This window comes from Arvicola amphibius, chromosome 3 (assembly GCF_903992535.2).
Source record: "Arvicola amphibius chromosome 3, mArvAmp1.2, whole genome shotgun sequence".
NCBI lineage: Eukaryota > Metazoa > Chordata > Mammalia > Rodentia > Cricetidae > Arvicola > Arvicola amphibius.
In genome coordinates this window covers 150,795,152-150,814,206 of record NC_052049.1, presented here as the reverse complement: position 1 = coordinate 150,814,206, position 19,055 = coordinate 150,795,152, and the positions used below count along the sequence as shown (strand labels likewise).

The following is a 19,055-nucleotide window of genomic DNA, read 5'->3' as shown; positions in this document are numbered from 1 at the left end:
ATGAGTAAGTAAATTCACCATTGCGCCAACAGCTAGAAAATAAGAAAGCAATGACTTTAAAAGAATTAACATTTAGATTATATACAAGATTATACGAGTACTTAAAAATAAGTGTTTAGGGATGGGACTGTAGCTCACATGCTGAAGTAAATGTTTACTTGACATGCCCAAGGTACTGGGCACAGTGCTGTCACAGTGCTGTCACTGCAACACCAACCCCCATTATTTTTAAGTATATTTTTAGAATATTATTTCAGCATTAGTCTCTGCTTTTTGAACAGTTGGGTCCCCCCCCCCCTCTCTCTCTCTCTGAAAGATAATGGAATTAATCTAAAAAAGTAACTCAGTGTTATGGATAACTCATTATTTTCTTTACTTGGCCAATTAGCAAAATTTAAAGTTTTTCAAGAAAAAGTTGAGTTTTTCAATATATATGCTTGAGATATAGTTGTTATATTTTAATAAAACTTAAATAACTGTATTAAGAGACAATATTTTAATAAGCACCAATAGTCAGCATTCAAGTAAGCATTTTTTTCTATTAAATTAAGACTTTTTCCAAAAGTTCTTGCTTTATTTTATTTAGGACTATTTAAATTTGTGAACAAAACAAAAGGTTTGGGCTTGAGAATTCATAGTTTGTTTTATGCTTAATAATTTGTAACTGATTTCAGTTTGAAGTCATATAACTGAATTCTCCTAGTGCTAATGGTATTTCAGAAAATAATAATGGTGTTAACTTGTCTTGTTTTTATTACCAGCTCTTCTTTTCAGAGTACCTGAATGATAAAAACAGTTGTGAGGCAGGCTCTGGGTTTGTTTCTGTTAATTCTGAGATATGCAAGAATATAATAAGTGATATGCTTGGTAAAGGGCTGAAACACACTGCTGTCAGCTCTTCTACTCTGTTGTCTCATGGCGTTTGTGGAAACAGCCTTCACTCCTCTCCTCCCTCACTGCTTTCCCATTTGTTCTATCTTTTCTTTTTCTGGGGAAGAAAGAAACAGAGAATATTGTAAAAGAAATTATCAGCACATTCAGACATTATTCCTTAAAAAGATGCTCAGTTTCTAGAATTTGTACTTTATTCTTGTCTTGTAAGTTTTGAAACCTTATTAGTACTTAATATTTCAGCTTGAACAGTTCTTGCATAATCTTAAATAATCCAGGAAAGGTGCTATATACTTGGGCAGTTTATTAAACCATGTTGTGTATATTATGAACACTTGAAACAAATTGTGTATAGTTTAGCAAGTCATGGTTTTGCTTGGCATTGACATGAGTAAAATGTCTTTGTAGATGTTTTATTAGTTTTCTGAACTATAGTGTCTAAATGCCAATTAAATGCTAAAAAGCAGTTGTTTGCTGAAATAACTTGAAAATGTGTGCTATCTCTGTACTAAAATTTATGTCATTCACAATCCTAGAAAGAAATAGGCAGGTTTGAAGTTTACTGAAACGGTCCTTTAAAAAAATAAAAACAAAGTCCTTTTCCACTAAATTGTCAGATATTGTAACTAGAATTTAATTTATGTATCGATTTTAATTTTAAAGACTTAAGACTTACTCATTTTTGCGTTCTTTGTGCTAGTGTATGTTAATATGTAGGTTATACAAGTAGTATATATTAAGTAATAAGTTAGCAATGTTCAGAGTTGAATCTGGAGGCCCTATGTTAGATTTTTCTTGTGTCTTTGTTGCTTTTGCTTTATCTCGTTTGCCGTTCACATCTCCTAGTCCTCACTGGTTTTTACTTCGTATTTTCTTGGTTTTGTTGGGATATTCAAAAGCTGTAGTTTGTGGCTTCTTACCTGGTTTTTATTTTAATTGAAAAAAATACAGTATGTCTCATTATCAAATGCTTTTTGTTTTATACTGAATTTGATAATCTGCTTTGCTTTTGTTTTTCATGGGTAGATTCCAAATAAGAAATTTTATTTAATAAAGATTTCTTTATTTTTATAATTGTTCTCTTAACTTCTTTACTTAAGAGTCTTTTAAAAATGTTCCAGTGTCCACTAATCCAGAAAAATTTATTTCTCCTTGCAACATTTCAAATGAGTAGAGGCTGCCAATAAACCACTCAGAATTTTTGTAAATGCATACTTCTGATATTAGCATGTTCTCAGTGTGACCTTTGTTTTAAGTAATTGTAGTTGTACATATCAAGAAAAGAGACTAGCTGAAAATAGCCATAGTTTTTCATGTTAACTTCTTCAAAATTGGGAATTCAAGTTTGTTCACCCCACCCCTTTTCATTTTCCCTTTCTTCTCACTGTCTAGTAAGATAGTATCACATATCTACAGTCTCTGTGTAAACCATTCTCATGCTTATAGTTTCTGTTCCATTGTCTCTGATAATAGAATTAGTTTCGCTTTCTCAGTATATATAACTATTCTTATTTTCAAGTTTTCCAGACTCTTAGATTATTCTTTAATCTTTGTCTTGGTACAAAAAAAATTATAAATTAGTTTTTGTTGGCATAAACATTAGTTTTCAGTTTGTCATACTGTTGAGCAACTTAAATAGGTTTGTTTTTGTCGTCAGTCTGATAACCATTATCTCAAGATGGTTTAAATTTAAAATTATGAGGTGTATAATTTATAATGTAAAAATGAAGTTGAAGGTATTTTGGTTAGCAAATATTTAAGTATGTATTTTGTGATTATAAAACATCAACCTCACCAAAATGATAGACATGGCTGTCTATAGCAAGTAAACAGTTAACGTGTAGAACTAAAACATGATTGAAATGATAAATATCAATGTCAAGTAAAAGCAAGACATATTAGAAGAAACAATTGCTACATGTGAAGATACAGTGGTCAGTTCAGGCAGGATGGTCCAAGTTTAGTTTATGAGAATAAACTGGAACTCTGTATGGAAGGTTTAATAAATATAAAGTCAATAAGAAAGAATCATATAAAAAAATAAGTGGACTAGTGAGATGGCTTAAAGTTTAAGAGCACTGACTGCTCTTCCAGAGGTCCTGAGTTCAATTCTCAGTACTCACATGGTGACTTCACAACCATCTATAGTGGAATCTGAGGCCCTCTTCTGGCCTAAAGTCATTAGAGCACTCATATACATAAAAAAAAAATCTTAAAATAAAAGTGTTGATAAAATAATGTAGAAAGTTTATATTACTTACAAATAATGGTTAGTGAGCTGAAGCCATAAGCTAAGGGAGATTACAGAAAAAGAGCCTGAGGTTATTTTGTAAATTAAAACAGTGAAACATTGTAGTCGTGGTTTTCATAGATGAAGCCTAAAGCCAAGGTTACAATAGTTTTGTTGTACGAGGTCACATTTCAAGTATGAAATTAAGTAGATTTTGGGAGAGGACTAGTTTAGTTATTTAAAGATAAAATATTATGTGGGTAGGTATTAGGAGATTTATGAATGAAAAAGTTATATGTAACACTTATTTTTCTGAGTGTTGAATGGCAGGGGAATGACTGGGAGGAAAGATTCATTACATGCATTCAGATAGTTAAGCTTGAGTTACTCTGACCATGATGGCATTAGCAGAAGTTCAAGACAGTGAAGAGGACAGATTTTTTTTTTTTAAGTTCCTGTTTATTTCTTCTAGACTTCCTGTTCTGGAAGTTTCTAGCCAGCTTTTGGAGCTGCTGTGACTAGAGAGTCTAGGATTCAGAACAGACAGTTTAGAGTGTGCCATCCGGAATTGTTCTTCATAGAGGTGGAAATAGAGTGCTATAAAGAGTTTAGAACTAAATTTTTAAAAAACTCTTCTGTTCAGCAAAGTGGACAGGAGAAGAGATCAAATGAAAACCACCATTTCATTTTCAGAGAGTTGGGAGAAGGAGAATAAGTACCCACAGAATTCCATTATACTTGGAACTGACTTATTTACTTTTATAATATTTTAATTTTGATAAGCTTCTAAAGCTGATTCTTCAAAATCATTCTTATATAATAAATTGTTTCTGTTTTATTTAGTAGTTATTTCACTAATTTCTCCCATAGTCGGTTTTGCAATTTTGTCTTTGACACAAATTTCTTTTAAGTAGCTCTTCTTAGTTTATATGTAGTTATCTTACCACAATTTTTTTTTAATTTCAGTTATTAAAAACAGCACTAGCCTTTTAAGGTATTTAGAAAGTTACTAGATCATTAGAATATGGATAATGTCTTATGTCTCTTTAAGTTACAGAAATGATTGGAAGTTATGTTCAGTAAATTTGAAGAATTTTTTAAAACTGGCTTTTAATATTAAGTGTGTGTAGATAGGTGTGTAGGTGTAGGTCAGAGGACAACTTTGTGGAGTGGTTCTTAACCTTCCACAATGTTGAATTCGGAGATGAAACTCAGGTCATCAGGCTTGATGCCAAGCCTCTCTGCCCACTGACTCATATTACTAGCCCATGTAGTATTGGTTTGTTCTTATTTTTCCCAGCGTTGCCTTATTTCAAAGGTTCTTTATACACAAAGGAAGTTTTTCTAAATATAAGTTCTCTCTATTATATGATTTTTTGGATATAAGTCTATCATAAAGAAGGTATTGGAATGTTTTCTAGCTCAGTGCTCCCTTCCATCTAGTTGTCCATTTAAAGAATAAAAATATTTAAATGAGCAAAGCAAAGTGGCCCTGGTCACAGAATTGGTGTACTTCTTTAATAGGGTGATTTATGCATGCGCTACTTCATGTGTTTCATCTCTGTGTTTGTTTTGAGGTCTTCTAGAAGTATGTGTTTTTCATCCCAGTTGGTATTAGACCTTATAGTTTTAGTCTGCATTTTAGTTCTTTTGATATAATTCTTGTTCAGATTTATCTAGGTCTTTGAATAACCCCTTTGAAATATCATGATTTTAGGACTGGGTAGGATTCTCAATGGCTGTTTCACTGCTCTCTATTCTTAAACAGAGCTAGGAGGTTATTATTTCCCCATTACTAGAGAGTTCTTCTTGGTCTTCCACTTTGATTAACAAGGGTTTAACACTCTTTTCCTAAAAATACTTTTAAGACTTAGTCACATGGTATTTTCTAATCAGGGAGACACTATTATAATCCTCATCTACTTTTAAAAAGTAGAATATAGTAATTTTGATTATGTCTTTTATTAGTTTTTTTTAACTGTTTAATGTATGGGAGTTTCATTTTATGGACTTTATATTTGAAGACTAGAGTAATAGTTCACCTGGAAGAAGTCTTACTTGGCTTTAAAACATTGTCGTTGCTTTGTTGTGTGTGACTGTTTTATTATAACATGAAATACAAAGCAGAAATCATATGCATTATTTTTATGTTAACTTATTTTGGTTAGGTAGTATATAGGGCTCACATGTGGTTAATAGACATATTTCTTTTACAAATATAGTTATTTGTTTTTGTTTACTTGCTTGTTTTGTAAGATTCATTTTTCATAGTTACACATATATATTCAAACTTTTACTTATAAATTCCTTGACTGGCTGGGTGGTGGCACAGGCTTTTAATCCCAGCACACCGGAGGCAGAGATGGGCAGATCTCTGTGAGTTCAAGGCTAGCCTGGTCTACAAATGAGTTCCAGGACAGCTAGGACTGTTAAACAGAAAAATCCTGTCTCCATGTGGGGCAGGAGTGGGGGCAATAAATAAATAAATAAACTTGATGTGTTTAAAACATGATATCTTTTTCATAGAGAATTATTTTTTGTTGTCGTCGTTACAGAGTCAGTCATAATACACTTTATAAAAAAGATGCAACTAGGATAATCTCTTAGTTACTTTCCTGTTGCTGTGGTAAAAGACTATGACCCAGACAGTGTAAAGAAGAAAGCAGTTGATGATGGCTTAGCGTTTCAGACCATCATGACAAGGAACTTGGCAGCAGGTAGCCAGGAATAGTGCTAGACAGAAGCTGAGAGCTTACATATGATCCACAAGCAAGAGGAAGAGTGAAAGGGGGAGGAAAAAGTACAAACTATCTGGGAGTGTCATTGAATTTTGAAACCTCAAATCCACTCTTAGTGATATACATACTCCAACAAGGCCACATTTCTTAATCTTTCCCAGTTATACCAACTGGTAACCTTGTATTAAGAGCCTATGGGAATCATTTTCATTCAGATCACCACATTCTACTTCCTATCCTCCATAGACTTGTTGCCATACCATAATAAAAATTTCATCCAGTCCAACTTCAGAAATCCCAGAGTCTTCTACTCTCATGACTGTTTAAAAGTTTAAAATCTCTTTTGAAACTCAGGACAACAGTCTTTTAATTATAACCCCTTGTAAAATACAAAAGCAAATTATATACTCCCAACATAAAATGGCACAAAATATGCATTACCACTTCAAAAGGAAGAATCAGAGCATAGTGAGGAAATACTGAGCCATAGCAAGACATTAACCCAGCGGGACAAATTGCAAATTTTTAGCTCCATGTCTCATGTCAAAGGACGTACATGGTTCTGTTCCTTCAGCTTTGCCGACTACAACACAGTTATCCCTCTTGGAATAGTACTAGTCCCCATTTGTTGCTCCCTTTGGCGATAACCCACTGCTTTGTCATCTCCAACATCCTTGGGTCTCTAACACAATTCCTTTCATAGCTTCTCACATTAGGCTCTTCAGGCCTTCCTGCAGGAATTCCATTGCCAAATGTCTGACCTCAATGGCTTTTCAGACGCTGTGTTATGTGGGGCAGAGATCTCGTATGATAGTTGTTTTAGAGCATTATGACTTCTGATTCAATCAAAGTATTTTTCTAGGCATCTACTATTTATATGAGCACACTGATAGATTATACATGTAAACTTGAGTAACTCCCACCCTACTCCTGTCACCAAATTAAATGCAGTACAAGATTACTTAGATACCCAGAGAGGATGCCATGTTCCTGGGGGTTTCCTTTGTTGTTGCTAAGTGTAACTACACTCACATCTCTTCCATAAAAATATAGTTCCAGAAGCATTTGCCTTTTTCCTGAGTGAATTAAATACTAAGACATCTTAATCATGGCTTAGACAGTTTCTTAAAGTTTTATATGAGATTCTCTTAGAGATTTTTTTTGTTGTAGTTCCTGTGGTACGTTACTTGTAAGCTTGTATAGCATTTATTTGCCTATAAAAGTACTGAACATTTAAAATGTGAGTCATGACATTTATATTTAACAGTTTTTCCGTTCTGGCATATGCTGTTTGGTTAATGTCCTAGACTACTATGGAAAAAGTAGTTCTGTCCTTCCTTGTTTTTTAAGTTATTCTAAAGTGGTACCTTCTTCTGCTGCCTTATCTTCAAATTTCTTTACTCCCAAGAAACTATCCTATGTCATTAATGATTCATTTCTTTTGTGTGGTAAGTTCTTTATATATTAGAATTAGAAAAGCTTACTCGTTTCCTTTAATAATTTTAAGGAGAGCGGCTTTCTTTTCTGTTGTCGGCATCTGGGATATTAATAAATACCATATCTATATCTGTATGTTTAATCTTCAGAGATCCAAAGGCAAAGCTAGTTGTCTTTTTGAGGCCATCGTGTGTCCCGAATTTTAGAGTGATATTTTCTCTTTTGACGAAAGTACTTATTTTTCTTGAGAAATCAGTGGCTCTTCTGCATTGAAATCTGCCTTTCTGCTGAACTTTTAATACTCAAAGTTACCACTTCTTTCTTTCCAAGCATTTCCTAGGATATAACCAATCAAGTTCAGTTTGTTCTAGATCAGTGGATACCGGAACAGAAAGGAGGTATTTCTTACCTGATAATGTGTGTGTTCCGATTCTGCTAATCCAGAAATCCAATCACAGTTGTTGAAAATCATCCTTAGTTATTATTTGTTTGGGAGTCCACTCCCTATTTTAGATGTTTCTGAAATTCAGTCCCTAGATGTGCTTTAGATAGGGTAGAATTTTTACCTCTTTCAGAACACTGCTAAAGAAGTTTTCAACTGGAACATAGTCTGAAGAAACACTGAGAGCAAAAAAATCAGAGTGGTGATTGGCCACCTCTGTTTGATTGACAGGTTGCAGGGAGAAATCCATTCGTTCTGGATTAATGGAACTGGAAAACAGAAAACAATTATCAGGTAAAAAAACCCTTTTCTTTAACCTTTAAAATTCACCATTAAAAGATGAGTCAGGCCACCAAGGGAATTTTTTTTTTTAACCAAACGAATAAAATTTAGTGTCTTGTAAACAGTGATCTCTGGCTACTACTTCTGAGTGTTACAAAAGAAATAGCTACCGTTGCTCCATGTTCTTAGCCTTTACGTAAAGGGCAGGGATGAATGGAAATAGTTGGAATGTATGGTTCATTTACGTTTTAATCTGGGTTAAAATGTGAAGTAGAATTCTCTGGGTGGGGGTGCAAATCTGTATATTTTTATTTTCTGAATTGTGTCTGGTCTGTGATTGGGATTCTTTCTTTTTCAATGCTGTTATCTGGCAGTTTTCGTGAATTTTCACAAGTTTTACTGTACTCTGTTATACTTAATCTTCCCTTTATCAGGATGTATGTATACTTTTAAATCTTTCTATTATAAAATTCTAGTATCGGTAGTACCAGTTCATTATATTTTAATGATAGTTTTCTGATTTTTGGTTAAATATATTTCAGATTGAAGGCCAAGGACATGGTGCAGTGTTCGACTGCAAATGTTCCCCTGATGGTCAGCACTTTGCGTGTACAGACTCTCATGGACATCTTTTAATTTTTGGTTTTGGGTCCAGTAGCAAGTATGACAAGGTAGAGTATAATAAATGTGCATTTTTTTTGTCATGGGTGTTTAGGGGTTATGTGTTTTTTTTCTTAGGAATATGTAAGAATGCTCATATTTAAAATCGGAAAGCTTGGGGTTGGAGATTTCCTCATTGGTTAAGAGCACTTGTTGCTCTTTCAAAGGGCCTGAGTTTGGAACAGGATATATAGCAGGCAGCTCAAAACCATATATAACTCTTGTTGCAGGGGATTTGATGTCTCTGGCCTCTGTAGATACCTATTTTCAAATACTCAAGTGCACACACTCATGCAAATACACACACACAGACACACACACATAAACACATCATTACAAATGATCTTTAAAGTCTGCTTAAAGAATCATAAATAGTATGGAGACTTGCTTTTAGAAAGCATTAGATAGCATTATAAAATAGTCTACATCTATAAAATCTCACTTCTCTGTAATTAAATAGTCAATAGTTCAGAAGGAATTACTTTTTATATATCTTGTTAGGACAATCTAGATTTGAGTCTTAACTTGGGATAAATTAACTTTGAATAGAAGATGGTACTCTTAGAAAAGCTTTTCAAATATGTGAAATTTTATCTAAGTAATAAATATATTCATGTAGGGTATAACTTCTTAGCTTTCAGGTGATTCAACAAACTGACCAGCTAATGTTTTGTTGCTAAACATTAACAATCAATATTCTTTAGAACTAGTAGTTAAAATAATTAAATGTTTTGTTTGTAGTATGATGAATGAATAATTCATAATTTAGTTTAAGACATTGCAGATTACCAATGAAAAATTGAAGACATAGATCTATCAAGGCTGAGTTCATAATGATTTTAAATTATTGAAAATACTCTAGAGACAATGCTTTCTTTTCCCATGTTATTTTTTTGTTGTTAATATTACATAAATCTTGAGACTAGGAATGCAGCTCAATAGTTATACCATGTGTTTGGCATGTTTGTGAGTCTTTGTTCCCCCCAAAATACCACATTTTAAAGATTTAAAATAGAGTATAGTATCTGTGAAAGTAAAAGTATCTTTGAATGTTTTATGCCTACATATAATTTTTCACTATTTAAATTAAAAAGCTTATTTTTAATGATTTTTTTTGATGTATATGACTTGTTATGCTTGTTTACAGAGAAAAAAGTACCAGATCTTATAGTAGGCAGTGAAGACTATATAGAGATATGCTTAAAATTAATTAAAAATGGATATTGTTTTGTTCCTTCAATCCTTCCTTTTAATCCTAGAGATTAAATATCATGGATGCTGAAATTAAATCTCAATCTGTATTGTTCTTTTAAATTGATTTGTAGTACCATATTTATCATATAGCCTTAGACTTTTATTAGAAATTTTATCTTTTTTATAGTAAATTTTATTTTTCCATTATATTATGGACCTTTCATTTTACAGATAGCAGATCAGATGTTTTTTCATAGTGATTATCGGCCCCTTATCCGTGATGCCAACAATTTTGTATTAGATGAGCAGACTCAGCAGGCACCTCATCTCATGCCTCCTCCTTTTTTGGTTGATGTTGACGGAAATCCTCATCCATCAAGATACCAGAGATTAGTTCCTGGTCGTGAAAATTGCAGGGAGGAACAGCTCATCCCTCAAATGGGAGTCACTTCTTCAGGTAGGCATCCATTTTCATAACGGCCAAGTCTCTCACAGATTCTAAGTTGAGTTCACAGAGATCCTTCTGCCTCTGTCTTCTGAGTGCTAGGATTAAAGGTGTGTGCTACTAGACCTGTCTAAAAGTGATAAAATTGTAAAGGTTGTGAAATGATAGGGCTGAAAACTGAGGAGAGCAGTTTTTGTGAAGCCATGGAATGTTGAAGTCAGATGAGCTGAAGAACTGAGTGGTTGTTAAAATGTCGACAAGGTGTGCAGACTCTTCTCCCCCTATCCTTGTCCTAACTAGACAAGTGTAGCACTGACTGCGTTAAGATAATAAAGAACCTCTAAAGATTAAACCAGTTTTGTCATTAGGAATTATATTTTAGACTAAAAACATGTTTGTGAAGGTACTACATAAAGGTTTTATTGTAATGGACATAGCTTCTGAATAGAATGTATGCTGAGTTTAGGTCCTATAAATAGAACAGAAGATCCAAATTGTTATATAGTAAGCCATAGGATTGAGTGTAAAATTAAAGATGACATGTTAGAAAGTGTAGGTTCTTAAATTAGACATTTCCATCCCTGATAGATGGTTAAAGAGAGATAAAAAAAGGATTAGGGGGATTGCTTCCATTGCCACTTTTATAAAAGTGTAGGCTTGAATGTCTAATATGCAAAACTAATGTTTCTTAGCTTATTCGCAGAAGCTAAGAGTAACTACTGTTTGACAACTAGACATATTCATATTCTAGAAAGTTTCAGTACTAAAGAAATTCATTCATGGGATTAAAATTAATGAGGATGTGTGAAATATCTTGGAGTACAACTGGCAAAAATCAGATTTTTCTTAGGTCTCAAATACCATTGCCATTATAATTGTTACTTTTACTCCATTTTACTGCTTATATAAAGCTTCCACAGATAATTATTTCATCCTAAGAATTTAGGAAACAAATTTTGCAGTTGTGGTGTAAATTTAGAGACACTTACCCTATGCCTGATTCTGTTGCTGATTGTAGAAGTAGTTCTTGGTACCTTTTTCGTTGCTAAAAAATATCCAACAGTAACAACTTAAGCAGGAAATAGTTATTTTAAGGTTTCTAATTTCTGAGGATGACATCCATGATAGAGTGATGATTAAAGTGGAGCCACTCAGTCAGTGAAGCAGGGCATGTGGCTGTGAAGAAAGGCAGACTAATCAAAGTTGGGTATAACCATTACTCGGCCACTTCCTCCAGCAAGGTTCCACCCATTTCAGAGGAGCACCGCAAACTGGAGATCGAGCTTTCATAGCATGTGTCTGTGAGAAGCAATCCAGGTTCAAAGCATAACAATTATAAAATGGCGTGATCTTAAAACTGAGATGGGTAGCAGTTATTTAACAATGATTCATAAGAGAACCTTCAGTAATTCCAACTTCTTAGTATTTACTTTCAATTTTTTTCTGGTTCTCAAAATTGTAATTATTTTAGAATTCTGAAATACAAAAATACTTAATACAAAGTGGAACAAAACCATATGTTTTTAAAAAAATATTAGCATCAATGCAAATTTAGTATTTTTGAAAATTTGCTAAATATTGCAAGGCTAAGTCAACATAGATGTAGCCTATTGTAATAATAAAATCGATTTAAATGGAGTTTTGTTGTATTGATACCTAAATGTATTTAATTGTAAGCTTAAGGGAGCTATACTGAATTATTAATCAGTATTCAAATATGATCTAGCAGCAAATTAGGAAACTGAATGTAGACATTCTCTACTTTTTAATTGTTTTTCTCTACTTTTTAATTTTGTGAACTAGTCATATTATTTTTCCTATTTAATTAGAGTTTTCTCATGTAAAATAGCTCAAGTGTTACATGATATTTTCTTTTTCTAGACTTTTCTTATTAATACTTTATTTCAGAATATTGTTTGGGTAGTCTCTTTGCAATTCATGTCTACCCTAAAAATTCGGACCTGATAAGAACTTTATAAGTATATACATATATACAGCTAATATTAATTATTCCACTTGTTATTTTTAATGTAAATAATTTTAATTTAATTCAGTAAGTCTTATATTATTAAATGTTCTTTTTTTAAATTCTATCTTCAAGATTGAACTTTTCAAATACGATTGTCATTTTAATTGTGTTTATGTAGGGGAGTGGGCTAGTGTGTGTGACTGCCTGTGTCCAATCCCCCAGGAGCTGGAGTTAACAAAGGAAGTTGCAAGCTGTCTCATGTGGATGCTGGGAATTGAACTGGGATCCTCTGCAAGGCTAGCACAAGTTCTTAACTGCTGGATTGTATCTTTCCAGCCCCAAGATTGAACATTTTTATGTACTCTAATTTATGCTAGATTTGACTAATTAACTTACCTTGCTTTCTTTTATATTCCATATTTGCCTAGCTACTAAGATAGATGATTGATAAGGACCTGAAAGAGAGGAACAGGTTATTCTTTTAAGGGAAATTTGGAAAATATTCAGTGAAAACAAAGTATTGTTTTAGTTAGTATTTGAAGGATAAATTAGAATTTTATTACGTATATCATTATGGTGAAATTTCAAAGAACAAAGAGAATTCATGTGTTTTTGTATGACTGGCATGAATAGGAGGTTCTAATAAATAGGTTGGGTTAAATATATGAAATTCTTCCTTATATCTGAGCCCTGATATGACGTGTTCTTCACGTGCTTAGCCTAAGTCTCCATTCAAATGCATGCATTTTCAGAGAAGACTGCTCTGACTTCTGGCTTACCATAGGTGTCTTTCCATTCCTCTTTTTCTTTCTCCTCACCTTTTTTATTTTCTCATCTTTTACAGTCTGCATTTACCTGAATGCTTATTGTTTAATTCCCCATTCAGGATGTGTAGTTTGCTGTAGTACAAAGATATGGACATCTAAATTGTCATTGGATCTTCAATATTAGGCATAAGTCTTAAGCACATAGTAGACAATCAAGAGTTGGTTGAAGTAATGAGACAGTGTCAGAAATTCAGGTATAAGTAGAAAATCCTACTTTGGCTTCTTTCTAGCTATATGCCTCTGAGTGTTTGTTTTTTTAATTGGATAATGGAGTTAATAATTTTGTTTCCATAAGGATTATAAACATTTGCCTCATAATGAGCACAAACAATATGCAGTCATCTTTCTTATCGTTACTTTTGTAAATTAAAAATAGGTTATGGAGGTCATCTTTTCTTTTCTTCACTTGTAGGTAATCATTTTAAGTCTTTAACACAGGGAAATTAATATTTAGCTATGGACTTCTGTGAGACTGATTAGTATTTTCTGTGATATTACATAGGATTGAACCAAGTTTTAAGCCAACAAGCAAACCAGGATATCAGTCCTCTAGACAGCATGATTCAAAGACTACAGCAGGAACAAGACCTGAGGCGTTCTGGTGAAGCAGGTGTCAGTAATACCAGCCGTTTAAACAGAGGTAAGCTGAGATTGTACTTCAGAAAACAAAACTGAGACCATCTAATCACCATCATTAGAGAAGTTACTAAACAATTGCAGTACATCCATAAAATGAAACAGCCTACCAAAATGATTGTGCTTTTTGAAGAATAAATACAAGGTTTGACATTACATATGGATATTCTTCCAAATTTCCTAAAGTAAACATTAGAAATCGGATTTGTTCACCACCGTTCTATTCCCTCATTGCTTTAATAGAAGCCAGGGCTATACTCATACTGGGCAAGTGATAGTACAGTAAACATGAAAACCATGAAAAGTCAGCTTATTATATTATTTTCAAAACATAGTCGAAGTTTTAAGTTACTCACTCTTATTTATATTTAATGTTAAGAGAAAAGTTAAGTTTGTGAACCATAAATGTCCTTGGATATTTTTTTTAATTCCTGAAAGGTTTAGCAATTTTTTTAAAGTAGTGTTTTGTAGTCATAGTACCTAAACTTAAAACTCCATAATTACGATTCATTAATATATCCAGTTAGTTGAATAACCACATTTCTGTTTTCACTAAACTTTTACCTGTGGTTTTGTTCCTGGTAATGGTAGGTTAATTACTTGCTGTAAAAGCTTTGTATGGAAGAAAATAGTTTTTTTTTTTATTACAAACTAAGTGAGGTGATTGTCTAAGTAGAACTTAACTATACTTATTCTGCCCCATAGGCTCTGTAAGTTCTACCTCCGAAGTTCATTCACCACCAAATGTAGGATTGAGGCGCAGTGGACAAATTGAAGGTGTGCGGCAGATGCACAGCAATGCTCCTAGAAGTGAAATGGCCACAGAACGAGACCTTGTTGCTTGGAGCCGAAGGGTGGTGGTACCTGAGCTCTCAGCTGGTGTATCTAGGTAAGGGGAATTATCAATTGGTATTTCCCATAGTTACTTGCATTCATTTTCACTAATATTTTTGAAAATACATTTCCAACCTAGTGATTTCTTTTAAGCTAGTATGTTAAAGCAAAAAATGAACTGGCTAAATTTGTTTTTCTGAATCATTTGTGTAAAATGGCATAAGATGAGGGGTGTTTAGATAGGAGAAAGTGTCATCAATTAGGTTGAGTCCTGGTTCACATTTTACTTTGTCCTATTGCTTTCCTTTGTCTCTGTGTGAGTAGGCATATATATGTTTGTGTGTGCATGTGTGGAGCCTAGAGGTTGATGTCAGGTATTTTCCTTTGTCCTTGTGCACTTTATTTTTAGGCACCTGGTCACTAACTGAACGTGGAGCTCATTGATTGGCAAGGCTAACTGGCCAGTGAACTCATGGGACTCACCTGTGTTGTGTGTGCCCTCTCCTATAGCCCCAGCACTGGGGTTAAGGAAACACTCAAGCTGTTGCATCTGGTATGTGGGCAGGTGCTAGGGATCCAAATTCAGGTTTTTAATGCTTGTTCAGTAAGTAATTCTTTTAACTCGGGAGCCTTCTCCCAACCACTCCCAGTTAATATCTTAAAACACATCTCATGGGATTAGTTATAATTATATAGTGAATTTAGTGTCCTTTACTCATTTTCATTTACATCAGGTTATTCAGAGGCATAAAAAAAATATACCTATTAGTGGTAATACATAAATATTTTGCATTTGAAAATACTTTTCATCCTTAAGTATGTGCGTATATGCTAGAGAAATTTTTACATTTATTTTGTGTATGTGTAAGTACATGAACAGCAACATGCATGAAATATGAACCTGTCTACTGTCCTCTATAATAAATAAAAAGTATGCACAAAATGTGAATTTGAGTCTTTAGTTTTTTGTTTTGTTTGTTTGGTTTGGTTTCTTATAACAGTTCTGGCTGTCCTGGAACTTGCTTCATAGACCAGGCTGGTCTCAAGTTCCTCCTGCTACTGCCTCTTAAGTGCTGGGATTAAAGGCTTGAGGTACCACTGCCTGGCCTTTTTAAGGCTTTTAATAATAGTAATTATATAATTAATTTTTAAAGAAAGTCCTAATATTCACATAGGTTTTACTACATAATTAGACAAATTTTAGAATTTGTGTTAGGATTTAGGGTTGAATATCTGATATATAAACAATTTTGATAATCTCAATCTTTAACAATGTTGAGGTTTGAAGGCAGTTTAATTAGTAAAATTCATTCTTTCAAAAAATTTTAGTTCTATTGTTTTACCTGCATGCCTGATGCCTGTGGAGGAGAAGAGAAGTTGCCACATTCCTTGGAGCTGGAGTTACAGATAGATGTCAGCCACCCTGTTGGTGCTGGGAATGGAAGTTGGGTTTTTTGCAAGAGCAAAAGTGTCTTAGCTGCTAAACTATTTCTCATGCCCCTGACATTTTTCTTCTCAACACCAGTTCTGAACTGAACTAGAGAATATCATAGAGGGAAAGGAGAAAATCAGAATAATTGTTCTTTTTGATGATGTTATGAATAATGTAGCTTTAATTTCATTTTAGCCTATCTAAAGCTAAATAAACTCCATTCACAGATAGTTAATGAGCCACAGTTTTCCCCATGGTTGCGGAGAAGATGTCTTTGCATTCAGTGTATAGGAAGGACTAGGCTATGCTAAAACTACATTTTCATTCTAGAACATTCTGCATCTTCTGCTTCTTCAATAGAAAAGATTGAGTGTAAAGATGTATTTGCTAGTTGATTGTTATGTTCTTAACATGAAGGGTAAGGAAGATTCTCCCCACTCCCAAATACATTTGACCATTTTGTCATTATATCCTTTTGTTTATCATCTTTAAGCCTAAGATCTGACAAGATTGTGACTGTCACTTTAAAGGTCAAAGTGTTTGATTCAAAAGACCTACTATAAGTAGAAAGATTCAAAATCTTTCTAGGATTTAAACTTGGTGGGCAATTTAAAATTTTCCTCAAAGTGGCCTTGAAATGAGGCAGGGTAGTGCACTAGTTCACTTCCAGACAAAGGACTTATAGCTTAACATATAAAATACTTCTAAAACTCAGTAAACAGAACAACCCAACTGCGTGAAGTGGCTCATTAGTGTGACCCTAGCTCTTTGCAGGAAGATCAAGAACCTGGGCTGTGTTAGTCTTAAAAAAAAAAAAAAAAAAAAAAAAAATCCAACCACAAACTGGACAAAAGACCAGAACCAGAACCAGCATTTCACCAGAGAGGATAGTAAACTAAGCATATAAAGAGATACTCATCACCATTAGTTATTGGGAAAATGCAGAGTAAAACGAGAATGAAATACCTCTGTGTACCTATCAAATTGTCTCAAATAATAAGTTATAGCAATGAATGTTGGTTAGTTAACAGAAAACTGCTATATTTGCGCTTTTTGTTTGTTTGTGATAACATAAACATGACACAGACTGGAATACTGTTTTGTACTTTATTATACAACTGTCATATATGACTCAACAATTGTATCTTAGAATTTACTCTTATTTGCATACAGTAATCATGCATTGTAATGGGCTTCATTATAACATTTCTACGTGTGTGATTATTTTGATCATTTTCACCCCATTCCCCTTTGCTCTGTCATGCCTCCTGATAATTTTCATTGTCTCTACTGTTAACCCTTTATACTTTCTGTATTTGTTGTTTAATTAAGGTTGTTGAGTGAACATAGATGAGAATAATTTATAGGAACCATGGGCAGTTTCCCAGTGGCTATACCACCGATTCTGACTCCTCCCTAGCAATCATTAACTACCAATAGCTTCTCAGGGAGGGGTGAGAACTCTTGCCCCTACCCTAAAACTACCATCTGTAAATTCTTAGAGAGGTTTGTGACCTCATGGATTCCTCCTACATCTGTCACAGAGTTTGAGGACCCAGTCTTGTAAAGGCAGTCACAGTTGCCATGAGTTCATGAGTGCAATAGCCAAAAACTAGGGGAGCAAACCAAATTTCCTTCAGTCGTATATGAAGTTAAACAAACTGTGGTATATTCTGCTTTGTTGAGGAGCAGCTTATTGGTGAAATAGCTTAGATACATCTGTTTTGATGGACCAATCCAAACGTGCATACTGTTTGATCTTATTTATGAACATTATTGAAATGATTAATGTTACCAGGTTGGAGAACAAATTAGTGGCCAGTAAGATGTAGGAGAAGGAAAGTTGAGGTGGAAGAAAATGTTGGTATGATAAAAAACAAGCAAAACAAGACATTTTTGTGTAGATTGAGTGCTCTGTATATTAACTTTTGTGGAAAATATACAATACTATGTGTAATACATTTAGAGCTAGCATCCACAACAGTAAAACTGGACAAACCAGATGATTAGTGGTTTGCATCAATATCAAGACCTTGGTATTGATATTATACTACACTTTCACAAGATTTTGCCATTGAAGAAAATTGAATAAAGACTACAAGATTTTCTGTGCCTTCTTTTTTACATCTATGTGAATTTAGGATTATTTCAATATAAAAGTATAAAAACTCAAATTTAAATTTGAGGTTGGTCCTTTTTTGAAGATTTAACTTTCTTCCTTTTTCCATTAAATATGACTAGATACATTAGAGATTTAAGTAAAATGAAAGTATCAGTATGCTCTAGTATGAAAGTATTGACATTGTAAGTGTGCTTTAAATATTAATTCCCTTCCTGTTATGAAATCTCTTGGGAAAAATGAAGGCTCAAAAATCAAATTACCTTGCAGGTCAACAAAACTCCCAAGTTAAAGTAAAAGTAAAATTCTGTAGTTCTAAGGAGTTGGATTAAATAAAATTAAAATCCAAAGTAAATTTTTTTTCGTTTTATTTAATTTCATCTTAATGTCTGGTATAAAACCTGATTTTGTTTTTGAGTACTAGGTATCTTGTTTGACATGTAAGATTGTCTAGGCACAAGCCATATAACCTAATAAGGAAGGTGTCATGATATAACTTCATACAATTTAATACTTGATTGATTTATCATTACACAGCAGAAACAGTTTGAAATGAGGGGAGAAGCAAAAAAAAATCTCTTTTTAGCATTTTAGTTATGTCCTGAACCACATGTTCTACCTGGAAAGAAAATACAAGACCTAACTTCACATTGTTACCTTAATAACATTCATTTGAAAGGAAATCAGCTGTAAAATTGTAGATGAATGTTTATGACTTCTAATATTCTCTTTTAGTAGACAGGAAGAATGGAGAACTGCGAAGGGAGAAGAGGAGATAAAGAGTTACAGGTCTGAAGAGAAGAGGAAACACTTGACTGCTGCAAAAGAGAACAAAATTCTTACTGTCTCAAAGGTAAATATTAATTTGATATTTAATATTACGGGGTAAATATAATAACCACTTTAGTACTTTCTTTTA

At 33.4% G+C, this 19,055-nt stretch overlaps 1 protein-coding gene across 2 annotated transcripts in view; it reads left to right on the top strand.

Moving 5' to 3' along the window:
• The window catches only part of LOC119809181 (pleckstrin homology domain interacting protein), a 119,789-nt gene that overhangs the window by 57,905 nt on the left and 42,829 nt on the right, over positions 1 to 19,055 (top strand). Inside the window, exons 16-20 of one of the 2 annotated variants that reach the window (XM_038322048.1) lie at positions 8,563 to 8,691; positions 10,106 to 10,331; positions 13,618 to 13,755; positions 14,457 to 14,640; positions 18,875 to 18,989. In XM_038322048.1, coding sequence (XP_038177976.1) covers positions 8,563 to 8,691; positions 10,106 to 10,331; positions 13,618 to 13,755; positions 14,457 to 14,640; positions 18,875 to 18,989 — 792 coding nt within the window. Of the gene's footprint in view, positions 1 to 8,562; positions 8,692 to 10,105; positions 10,332 to 13,617; positions 13,756 to 14,456; positions 14,641 to 18,871; positions 18,990 to 19,055 lie in introns of both variants that reach the window. The other variant, XM_038322047.1, reaches the window with a different exon arrangement.